This window comes from Xenopus laevis, chromosome 4S, assembly GCF_017654675.1.
Source record: "Xenopus laevis strain J_2021 chromosome 4S, Xenopus_laevis_v10.1, whole genome shotgun sequence".
Taxonomy (NCBI): Eukaryota; Metazoa; Chordata; class Amphibia; order Anura; family Pipidae; genus Xenopus; species Xenopus laevis.
This window is the reverse complement of record NC_054378.1, coordinates 66,964,249-66,976,852: the sequence shown is the minus strand read 5'-3', so window position 1 is coordinate 66,976,852 and position 12,604 is coordinate 66,964,249. Positions and strand designations below refer to the sequence as shown.

Sequence of the window (12,604 nt, the reverse complement as noted above, 5' to 3'; positions counted from 1 at the left end):
CTTAAAAAAGGTTGCGTAAAATTATGATTGCTCACACTAATTATATCACAATGATTTCGTCTCAGCAGCTTGAATGGGTTATAACAGTTTTGAGATGGTGTAAAATATTGTACATTACGGTTAGTGTGGCAAAAAATAAATGGTACACCTAGGTAAATACACAATAAGCTCCTGATAATGCATTGTTTGTGCAATCAAAATGCATTGCATTAAAGTGGACCTGTCACCCAGACACAAAAATCTGTAAAATAAAAGTCCTTTTCAAATTAAACATGAAATCCAATTTCTATTTTTTATTAAAGCATTCATAGCTGTTGCAAACTCATTTAAAAATCTCAGCTGTCAATCAATATTGACTGCCCCTCCTCTATGCCATGGGCATAGAGGCGGGGCAGACAATTACTTTCACTTTCCATTCAGCACTTCCTACATGTCACTGCTCTCCCCACATTCCCCTGTTCTCTTTACCATTTATTTGTGTAGCCAGGACATGGGGATGGACATCAGGTCCCCCATTCTGGTGCACAAACAAGATTCTGAGATGATACAAGACTTGCCTTAATAACAGTGTCCACAAAATGGCTGCTGCCTGTTTGCTATAATTTTGAATTCCCAGACTAAAGGAAACAAGATTCAAATAATTTATATAGTGTAATTTAAGTTCATTTTGCTTGACTAATGTGATAAAATAGGATTTTTAATAATTTTTTTGGGTGATGGGTCCCCTTTAATTCACCTGAAGGAATAACACGGCTTTATAAATACACAACATTATTAATATTTACCCGTTTCAATCATTATGAATATTCCCTTTAGTATATAGATATTTTTTGTGACATAAACATAAGGGTGATCTAGCAATTCCCCTCCTCAATTTGCCCCTGTGATGTCACTGCCCCACCCACACCACCTGATGAGTTTATACCGGAAGGATGGCAACCCTAGTGTGAGATCTCCAGGGACCTCACTATATCTATATAATGAATGCACTATCCATTTTCCATTATGAAGAGGCCACCTGCTTACACAGCAAAATATAACAAAACAGCTTGGAAGAGTTTACAGAGTACCTACAATTATGAAATAATATGCTATCAATACTAAGTTGATAGGCATCTATTTACAAACATAAAAAATCAAAGCCAGCAAATAGTACAACAGGGATCATTTACTTACCAATATGCAGTGATCAATTTTTACCCCCAATGTAGCATTTTCCCCCATAATTCCGTCGTCATTGTGTATGTGAGGAAGAGATGTGCTGTGGATGCAATTGTGGGCAACGAGTCAAAATTCACATGCTTGCACAAGCTGGACAAAATTGCTCGAAATGACATGTACGTCCAATTTGTTTAAGTGCAAATTCGCTGTATCGGTTGCTGCCGGTCTCTGTGGGATCCTTGAGCAAAATCCATAACAGGAGACAGGACAAAGGCAGTGGAGTGGAGTGCAACTATACAGAAGTACAAGTAGTGGCTTTGGATGCAAATACATTTAAAGGGAATCAGATGTTCACTTTTAAATTAACCTTTAGTATAATGGAGAAAGTGTATTTTGAGACAATTTGCAATTGGTGTTCATTTTTTTTATTTGTGGTTTTTGAATTATTTAGCAGCACTCCAGTTTGCAGTTTTAGCAATCTGGTTGCTAGTGACCAAATTACCGTAGCAACTATGCAATGATTTAAATAAGAGACTGTAATAAAATGTAGCAATAACAATAATTGTGTAGCCTTACAGAGCATTGCTTTTTTTAGATGGGGACAGTGACCCCCATTTGAAAGCTGGAAAGTATCAGAAGAAGAACGCAAATAATTCAAGTTACTTAGAATTAGCCATTCTATAACATACTATACCACCTCTTTAATAAATTGAAATTTTCCTGTGACAACTGTGGCAAACTTGTAATAACACAATTTTGTAGAGAATCCCAGGATTTTTATAAAAAAAAAAATATATATATATATAAAATATATATATATATATATATATATATATATATATATATATATATATATATATATATATATATATAATATATATATATATATATATATATATATATATATATATATATATATATGTGTGTGTGGGCCCACACAGCTGGCTGATGTGTAGTATTTCCAAATTCAGTTCTGACTTTCTCATGCTGACCTCTGCTTGTATAAACTCAGGCTGCCTCTTGCCTTGATTACATTCCTAATTAATGCTCAGCACAACCTCAGTCTGTTTATTGAACATGCTGGCCTATAACCAGCTTGACCCATTACTTATCTAAAGCATCTGTTCCTACTGCTTCATTTTAGGGCAGGGCTCCACGGACGATTCAGTCGCGATCTGACGCTCTGCGCAAAATCGCAGGCATCACGTTGGATGTGACGGAAATAAGGTAAGTAATTAAATTGTCAGATCGTGTCGCATCGTTGTTATTTCCGTCGCATCCGACTTGATGCCTGCGACTTTACGCAGCACGTCGGATCGCGGCCGAATCGTCCGTGGAGCCCTGCCCTAAGAGTTTTCACACCTACAGCTTGTATACTATGAATTGGATCCCGCAGTTGTAGCCAGAGTTGCTTTATAATTTCTATCTGTGTCCAAACCATTCAAACATAGTAACATTTTGAGGAATTCCTATGCTGTTGTGCTCTCTGTTTGCCATTCTTGGCTTAGAATAGTCAACACACAGCTGTATCTGATATCTGTATCCCTGCATGTGCTTCTCCTGTTCTAGCATTGTAATAAAAACTACATTAAAGGAAAACTATACCCCCAAAATGAAAACTTAATCAACAGATAGTTTATATCAAATTAAGTGGCATATAAAAGAATCTTATCAAACAGGTATATATATTTAAGTAAATTTTGCCCTTTTACATCTCTTGCCTTGAACCACCATTATGTGATGGTCTCTGTGCTGCCTCAGAGATCACCTGACCAGAAATACTACAAATCTATAGGTAGGACTACACAGACGTTTTTGGCGCAATCCGACGTAAGAGGTAAGAGATAGAAATGTCGGATGAAGTTGCAGCATTGATCCGACGTGACACGACTGTCGGATGCAGACCCTATTACACATACCACGAAAAAAGTATATTGTTATAAAAATGGTTTATTTACATGAAGCAGGGTTTTACATATGAGCTGTTTTATGCAATATCTTTTTATAGAGACCTACATTGTTTGAGGGGTATAGTTTTCCTTTAATAACAGAAACAAAATGAGCAATGCAAAACAAAATTCCTTTGTATGAACAATTTAAAGTGGTGTCTCACATTTAAAGGAGAAGGAAACCCCCTGGGCGCAAAACCCCTCCCCTGTGTTGCCCCCCTCCCTCCTCCCCCCTGGCCTACCTGTCCCCCTGGGCAAATGCCCCTAACTTGTTACTTACCCCTCTGCTCTGGTCCTGTCCACGGAGTTCACAGTCGCCATCAGTGGCGTAACTAGACATTACTGGGCCCCACAGCAAATTATTTTTCAGGCACCCAAAATGTTTAGAGGTTGACTTGTTTCTCCAATATTTATTGAAATTGTATATGAATTAGGGCCTCATGGGGCCCCTATACCGCCTGGGCCCCCCTGCTTCCTCTATAGTTACGCCCCTGGTCGCCATCTTCTCCCACACGCGTCTTCTTCCTGCTTTGACCGGCGTCTTCTGGCGCATGTGCAGTAGGAACAGTTACGGGTACGGATCTACTGTGCATGCACCGAATGTCACGAAGTTTTCAGATTTCATTCGTGACATTCGGCGCATGCGCAGTAGATCCGTACCGGTAATTGTTCCTACTGCGCATGCGCCAGAAGACACCGGTCAAAGCAGGAAGAAGACGTTCGTGGGAGAAGATGGCGACTGTGAACTCCGTGGACAGGACCTGCGCAGAGGGGTGAGTAACAAGTTAGGGGCATTTGCCCAGGGGGACAGGTAGGCGAGGGGGGCAACACAGGGGAGAGGTGGAGGGGTTTTGCGCCCAGGGGGTTTCCTTCTCCTTTAAGTTAACTTTTACTATGTTATAAGCAACTTTCAATTGCCCTTGATTGTTTCTTTTTCATAGTTTTTTAATTATTTGCCTGCTTCTTCTGACTCTTTCCAGCTTTCAAATGGGGGGGGGTGTCACTGAACCTGCCCCATTGTGGCACGCCTAATGCCCGGATTCAACTGGACCAAAACGTGGCAACCCTAATCTGGACATGCCCACATAAGGCGACACACGTTAAGAGAAGCTCTGTAATAAAATGAAGTTCTACTTAGTGTTGTGTCTGGTAACTCGGCACAGCCACATTACATTAAGTGCTTCCCCATAGTCAAATTGCACGTGTGCCTGTCACTGGATGCGTGTGCTGGTTTCCACACTTGTCTGTGCATGCAAACTGCTCCCAGAGGGGAGAAACATGGCCCGACAGGTTGCCTGCCTTGGGCACCCAGCTGGCCTGGCCCGGCACTGCCGAAAAGCAAGAGTTTGCATCCTTGCTCCAAAACTCACAATTTACAACGTGTGCTTTCACCAGAGTTGACACAATGGTTCCAGGTGTAGGAAGGATTGGAGGAGAATGCCAGTGTAGGGGCCGATTCTTGGCCTGTGTATTTCAGCAGTCTGGAGAGGCAAGCTTTGCTTAAAAGGAAAGCTCCAAGACAGTTTATTGTCAACAGATTAGCCACAATAGTGCAAGCTAGAACGCTATATTTATTCTGCAGAATGCTTTACCATAACTGAGTAAACAGCTGTAGACACTGTCTCTGTTTGTTTAGGATAGAAGCTGCCATATAAGCTTGGTGTGACCTCACTTCTTGCCTGAGTCTCTCCCTGCTCACTTACAGCTCTGAGCTCAGATTACAGCAGGGATGGGAGGAACAAACTGAGCATGCTCAAGCCCTGCCCTGGAGGTTTATGCTGAAAACAGGAAGTCTGAAGCCCATGTGTACAATAAAAGGAAAGAAATGCTGTGTTTCTTTTGACAGAGGACTCAGAGCAGCATTACTTTGAGGGTTTACTGGTGTATTTATATAGAGCTTTCTGATAAAGCTTACTTAATTTTAGCCTTTCCTTCTCCTTTAAGGACAATGGGGCTGAGACACAAGACTGTGTCAGTAGTAAATGAATGCATGTTGGAGAAGGAGGAGGAGGACACAACACTGTTAAAACAGTCTGGAGAGGCAAACTGTGTTGAAGGAGGAGTAAGGGACTGGGGCACAAGACCGTGAGTAGGGTAGTGAGCTGTGTAAGAGGAGGGAGTGAGGAAAAGGCACTTTTAACTACTGAAATGTGTGAACTAGCTCAGTGAAGTAACTGTGTTTCAAATAACAATCATTGCTGCACATTTGTGTCCTTCACACATTTCCCTTTTTTACATTTCCCTTATTTTACATTTCCCATGATTTTAATGTTTCTCCACGGCCCCTTGAAAAAAACCGTACTAACATTGTAAAGCGCCAGCAAGAAAGCCGCACAATTGAAATCAGACAGACTGCCACTTTATTACCAATCAAATATATCCTTCATTATACTTTGCATGTGATTAGTTTAGTGGGTCCTTTCTACTTTTACTATGGATTGGCTCTGAGCCTGCGGCAATCACCTGCTATTGCGTGAACCTGTAAACCATTTGAGGCCAGGTTTGCCAGCTTGGCTGGTTTCCAGCTAAATTGGGCTCCTAATTTAAAGTCCAGGCGGGTTTTGAAAGTACAACTAGCCAAGGTATAGATTTGGGCTACTTTTTGGGCCTTTGGCTGGTTTTTACTTTGGAAACCAGCAAAAGTTTTTCTTGCCCTAATGTGCCATGCCTGGGTCTCCCAATGCATGTTGGGCAATGTAGTTTTTGTTTAACAATTTGCAGACTGCCATGTTTAATGTAAGACTACAATATCCAGCATGCAATGGGACTGACTTGTGTAGAAGTCGGGAGTTACCAAATTTTGGGGTCTGTATTCTCGCATTTTCCGGTGACTTTCCTCAGTTTTAGACAATTTTGGGGCTAGCCACTAAAATGTCTAGAGGTTAAATTGTTTTAGCAATATTTATTGAAATTGTATATGTATTCTGGCCTCATGGGGCCACTATACCTCCTGAGCCCCCCTCTGTAGTTACACCCCTGTTGAAGGGGGCGTATCTTTCCCATTTTGCTTCACGGATAAATGTGTCGTATTTTCTTCACATGTATTCATTTATTTTTTAGACTTTTTTTTTTCACTGCACGTGTTATATTTGGCTACTTTTGAAGTGCCTCTTCTTGGCTAGATTTGGGCCGCTTTTGAAAATTAGGCAACCCTGTTTGAGGCTTTGGGCTGGAGCTACAACAGCAGGCCAGGGCGTACATTGTGTAGTTATATCATATTCACAGCGCAGGATTACGCTTCTTTAGTTACGTGATGTGCGTGAATAGTGTAGTCCTTACTGCAGGAGGCGGAGGATATATCCTTTTGGCCCATGCCTCTTGTTCTCTTTGATCCCGCCCCTGCTCTTCAGGTGAGGTCAACCGCAGTCGGAAGAAGAAGGGGGTGGGTAACAAAAAAGTGACAGATCTGGGGTTAAAAAAACAATAAAGGAAGCGACTGCGATCATGGCCGAGAAGGAGAACGAGCTGTGCGAGAGTCTAATTATCTGGGTAAGAAGGGGCTTAATGTGCTTGGCATGGCTGACGTCATTTGAGCTTTTGGGAGTTGCAGTTACTGAAGTCTTCTTAGCTGACCTCCAAGTCTCATGACTTTTTAGAGGGGATTCTGGGAGTTGTAGTTAGTAGACAACCCGGAGGGCTGCGTTGATCGTGTGACTTGAGTCTGAGACTGTAGTGCTACGTACTGCACAATAACCAGCAACTAGGAGTTGCTGGAGGTCACTGGGTGAGGGGAGACCTTTAACCTCAGGGACCCGTGTGGGAAATGAGTGCGTAGATCAACGAGCTTCCTGTAATGAGAGGCTACAGAAGGCGCCTGTCACATTTCCTGTGTGCGGCTGCTGGTCGGCAGCATCTGCTTGGATGTGGCATCAGTCAGGAACTGCAGGGAGACAGCACACGGCACACATCATATACACTACCCCCTCCCCTCTATGATTTTCAAGGGACCCTGGGAAAAAATGTAAAATAAGGGAAATGTGATAAGGACACATACATGTGCAGGAATAATATATTATAGGAAACAATTTATGGAGTTATTCGACAGGTTTCAGCTGTAAACTACAGTAAGTCCCCTCGCTACCTTCTTCCTTCTTCAACAGAGTCAGCTCTACCCTTTACCCCAGTCCCTTACTCCTCTGCACAGTTTATCTCTCTGCACTGCTTCTAACAGTGGAAGAAAGGGTTAACTCTTGATATATAGAATACTCAGACTTGATTATATACTTGATATTTAGAATACTCAGACTCTCTAGACACTCTTTTTCTACTGCTTCTAACAGTGTTGTGTCCTCTCCCCTCAACACACCCCCTCCTTATCCAACACTGTTGCTGCTGCTTCCCTTTACTGCCCACTGTCTTGTGTCCCAGGCTGCATCGTGGGGGGTAATTTGTTGGCTGCCTCCAGTTCTTCTAAATACTTACCTCAGCCCCAATGCCAGCCAGGGTACTATACTAGTGAGTGCCTCCGTCTTTTTTCCTTTACCAGAAATAAGGTTTGGACTGGCAATCTGTAGATTCTGGCAAATGCTCCTGTAAGATGCCATAGACCGTATCTATTTATTAGGCCTCTGAGTACTTCAAATGCCAGGGCCTATTTTGGATCTGTGTCCATACTTTTCCAGCTGGTTTCTTTACATGCACAGAAGAGTTAAATCGAAACTTCAGAGTAAAATAGTCAAATTTACCGTACTGCGCATTATGCACAGCCCAGAGTTAGCATGATGATCCCAAGACAACTAAAAAGATGGTGGTGTGGAACTCACTAGAATACTATGCTGGGCGAAGAAGAGCTATGGCCCAGGGTCTGAGTGATTATAATCATTGTGGGTTGCTTAACAAATTAACAGCTCCTGGTAATTTACCCTTCACTTGTCTTTTTAAAGAGATACTGATGTCGGAAAATAACCTTTTTTATTATCTATCATAACATTATCTTTCAATGCTATTTATAATATTGCTATAAAAGAATTTGCCTGATGCTTTTACATTACTTTTCTTTCTACCCTGTTCCTCTATGAGGGGGCTGCCATATTTGTGCAGCAGTAGTCTGTTCGTATTAGAAACTCTGACAGGTTAAGAAGGGACCGGTTTAGGAAGAGTCAGGTTTAGGAACTTCAAGTACAATTACCGGTACTTACAAAAGCAGAACTTTAAGTGACAATTACTTACAAAAGCAGAACTATCGACATGACCTATAGGTAACTTTTAATGCAGATTAATATTTTGAAAAGAAAATTTTTAGTGTCAGTATCACTTTAAACAGTGTGGCTCAGTTTAACATGGTGTTACAGCGTTGATGTGCAGTGTTGTGTAACACCAAATATTTTACACACGTTTAATGAATATGCCTCAGGGAAATTTACATAACATTATTGGCTGTAAGAATCTCAGAATTTATGGTGCACTGCCATGAAAATAACTCATTAAGCCCATTAATAAGTATAAGTGCTGTCCGCAGCAAGGGGTCTTTTTGAAGTTTGAAGATATTGGGGGTCATTTATAAACACTGGGCAAATTTGCAGCTGGCCAGTAACCAATGGCATCCACTCAGATTGTTTTCAATGCTCAACCTGCAGCTGGCTGAAAAAAAAAACTAATCACTGATTGGTTTCTATGGGTTACTGCTCAGGTGCAAATTTGCCCAGTGTTTATAAATGAGCCCCAGTAACTTTACCCCAATGTTCAAGTGAACTGGAAGATAGTGACACTTTTCCAGGAAGAAATGCAAAGTCCCACTGATGTTATTAAAAACTGTTTATTAGTTAACCACTATCTTTACAAATGTGCTAACAATAAAAACAAATGTAGGCAGGGCGAGCAGTGTAAAAAAACAGAATCCTGTTTGTGTTAAAATTAGTAAATCAAACAATATTCATCTGAATGCTAACGTTTCAGCTGATTATTAATTGGCGACACCAATGTATCCAAATATTCTATTCAGCCAATGATTTAGTGCCTCTAGTGAGAAGTGCATAAGGCTTCATCAGAGGTGCTTCATCAATGAACATTTTTCTACTTTATTTGGCCTGAATGTTGATTTCATGAGTACCTACTTCTTTTGTTGTTGTTTTTCTACCCATTCTGTTCTTTACCTACAGTTTAGTGAAAGAGTATCTACACCCCACGGAAAGTTTTTTTTTTCTTTTTTACATATGTATAGATATCAATATTTGATCTCATTTGAAATATTTCTATATAGAGATAAAGGTGATGTAATTAAACAAAAGAACAAAAAAAATAACTTTGCAATCATATATTTAACAAAAAATAAATATATATATATATATATATATATATATATATATATATATATATATATCTCCTTGATAAAGGTCCCAATGCGGGCCGAAACGTTGGATTGCTGGTCCCTCTTGAACATTTACATATTTATTTGACCAAGCACCTGGAAAAGTGGGAGTTGGTGACGTTGTGCAGGTACCACATATATATCTATCTCTCTATTTCTCTATCTCTCTATCTCTATCACTTCTGGAGGTACCCGCACTCTTGCTCCTTAGTTCGTTAGTGGGTGCTTGGTCAAGTATTCCATGTATTTTTCCTTGATAAAGGCCCCAACGAGGGTCGAAACGTTGGATACACAAATGTTGTAACTAAACCACTTTATTGAAAATTTCTGGAGTGCTGGTCCGTCTTGAAAAATATATAATATATATATATATTTTCTACAGAAAAAACATTTCCTAATACATTGTTTTGCCCCCTTTGCACAACCACAAGTAGTTATTTCTAATAAGTGTCTACTGGTCTTTGACATAATCATTGTCATGTTGCAAGGTCCACTTTTTGCTGATCTTCAACCAGATAGTATCACATTATTCTAAATTTGTAGTGAATGCTATAATGGTGAGCTGCCCAGGCCCTGATGCAGCAAAACAAAAAAATTATTTGCACATGCATGCTTTACAATTGGCATCAGGTTCTTCTGGTGAAATGCTTTCTTTGGTTTTTGGTACTGAGGCCTGTGGGATCTGTCCAGAACACAGTATTCCATATGAGGGGCGATCCGCAGGCTACTGCCGCCTGAGGCAGCAGCCCCGATGCTGTCTCCCGATCCGCGCTTAAAAATTTAGCGTCAGAGCGGGTCAAAAGGTGCGACATCACTAGTGTAATGAGCGCATACTGCACTTTCTGCACTAGCTGCCCCTTGTAACTGGCCGTTCCCTGCCGTCTGAGGCAAGATGCTCACCTTGCCTCATGGCAGGAACGACCCTGTCCATATGTTTTCATAGATTACAAAAGCAAAAAAAACTGATCTCTTTGACTAATATGTGGGCTGTATTTATTGTAGTCTATGTAGAATGCTTCCCTAGATTGCAATATAGCGGCATCCTCCATAGAAGCCCCTGGTATTGCATAAACAGGCAGAGAGAGAGAGACAGTATTTTGCTCACAACATGCTGTACTATTAATTTGCCCATCAAAGAAACATTTATCTAACTTATGTGTTGCTCTTATGTGAGTGTATGTCCTGTTTATCTAAGTGTATGTACATAATGGTCACCCTCAGACCACAAGATATTACATTTTTTTACTCTGTGTTTGCCATTCACATTCATCACTTTGTGTTAATTTATGTTTCGTGTTGGCATCCAGTGACCGCAAAAATTCTTCAGCTTGCTCAAACTTCACTCCACCCTTCTGTAAAGTCTTAATTTACAATATATATTTTTTTAATGTAGTATTACTGTAAGAGTCCACGTCAAGCTTCCTGCTCTGCAGGAATACGCCCAATGCTACTCACTGACTATTAGTTTAGCTTTTATTGTATGTTTGTGTATCACATACAAACTGTTTTGTATAATTAATACAACCTAAAAGTGACATGCAGACCATTTCAAAAGCCAATACTAATGAAGTACTGAGAACCTACTTTGCAACACTTTTACTTTCAGTACAGAAAAATATTTTTCTACTAAATGCATGTTAGCCCTGGCTCATAGTCTCTCCCACTTTCATACTACATGTGGAAGGACTATGGGTACTCAAAGTGCACTGCACCATCTTGTTATCCACAGTGATAATCTTCAGTTTGCAGCAAACATCCTTGGCCTTGACATTTCCTCTTGCCTGCCTGCGTCACCAGCTGAAAATGATGCAACCAGGTTATATTACTAGGCCCTGGGACCCCACAGGGGGGGGAAAGTAGGACGCTGGGACCTGTGGTCTCAAGACTACCTTGCTATCGCTGAAGGAGAACTGATCTTCCCTATAAAACCACAAATCCCACAGTGCCGTATAGTCAAAGAGAATGAAAGAATACAAATGCAGTCAAAATTAGGCTACAAGGTTTTAAAATTGATATCTCAATTTTAAAACCTTCTAGCCTAATTTTGACCGCATGTGGGGGTCCCAGGGCCTAGTAATATAACCAGGTAGCAGATTCTTGGGACTTCTCCACCTCTATACTATTTTCATTTTATTTGCTTTAATTTTTCAAATGCTGGTTTTTAGTCTTGAGCTCAAATAGTGATTCACTTACTTACGCCGACAGCCTTAGCTGTTCTTAATACGCAATTCATTTCAGCACATGCACTTTTAATAATAATCCATATAAATAGATGGTATATCAAAAATGTATTAATGAATTACACTGGAGACCAAATATTGATTTAATTGTGTTTATTAATTGCACATAGCATTTGATCAGTGGCAGAAACAAATAATTGGTTGGGTATGTGGAAAGATGGGGGTTTACTTTTTTCAGGCTGTAGTTTTCTTTCCCCAGCATGCATTTCTGGTTTTTCTTGTACCCCACAATTCAGCTTAGAAGAAGAAACTTTTGTGAAAAAAAGCCAACCGGAGAAGAAATTTCCATGAAAAATGTAGCCAGACTGATCATGAATATGCAGTGTAATAACGTCACCAGCAGACAACGCTGCAAATACGTATATGTGCATTCCATCTTGCAAGAGTTAGGCCACCATATTGAAAATATGCAGCATATTTCAGAGAAGTGTATTTTTAAACTTGCAGATCCCTTAGAGTTCAATAATATGGTGCTTCCATGGTGTATTATAAAAGTCTGAATAAAAAAGTACTCCAACTCAGACCTGCCGAGTTCATGTAGAAGTCAATGGCAGATGTCCCATTGATATCCTGATGTGCTGGGTTTCGTTCAATAATACGAAGATTTCATGGTTTTGGCCGCCAAATCCGAAAAAGTCAGAGGTTGCAGGCGTCAAATCTGAAAAATTTGCAGTTTTCGGCAACAAACCCCAAAAATGCATACGATTTGGATTTTTTCATGGTTTTATCGAGATTTTTCCTGCACAAGAAATTTACTGATAAATAGGGGGAAAAAGTATGTGTGCAGATTTGCTCGGAGTAGTTTTCAGAAAATAGTGAGAACTTTCCAGATTTTGATAAATAACCCCCTAAGTGTTTTCTCCAGTATCATATGTCTAAAAATAATTTATGTGATATTAGAATATAAAGACATTTTTATGATCATTGTTGGAAGGTATACTGCATCC

General features: G+C 40.3%; 1 protein-coding gene across 5 annotated transcripts in view; it reads left to right on the top strand.

Moving 5' to 3' along the window:
* The first annotated feature begins 4,986 nt into the window (after positions 1-4,986).
* Positions 4,987-12,604, top strand: part of hook1.S (hook microtubule-tethering protein 1 S homeolog) — a 36,157-nt gene continuing 28,539 nt past the window's right edge. The window contains exon 1 of one of the 5 annotated variants that reach the window (XM_018260779.2): positions 4,987-5,195. Coding sequence is in view for 2 of the 5 variants with exons in the window: in XM_018260776.2 (XP_018116265.1) it covers positions 6,555-6,599 (45 nt within the window). In the remaining 3 variants the exon portion in view is untranslated. The other 4 variants (XM_018260777.2, XM_018260776.2, XM_018260778.2 and 1 more) reach the window with 4 other exon arrangements.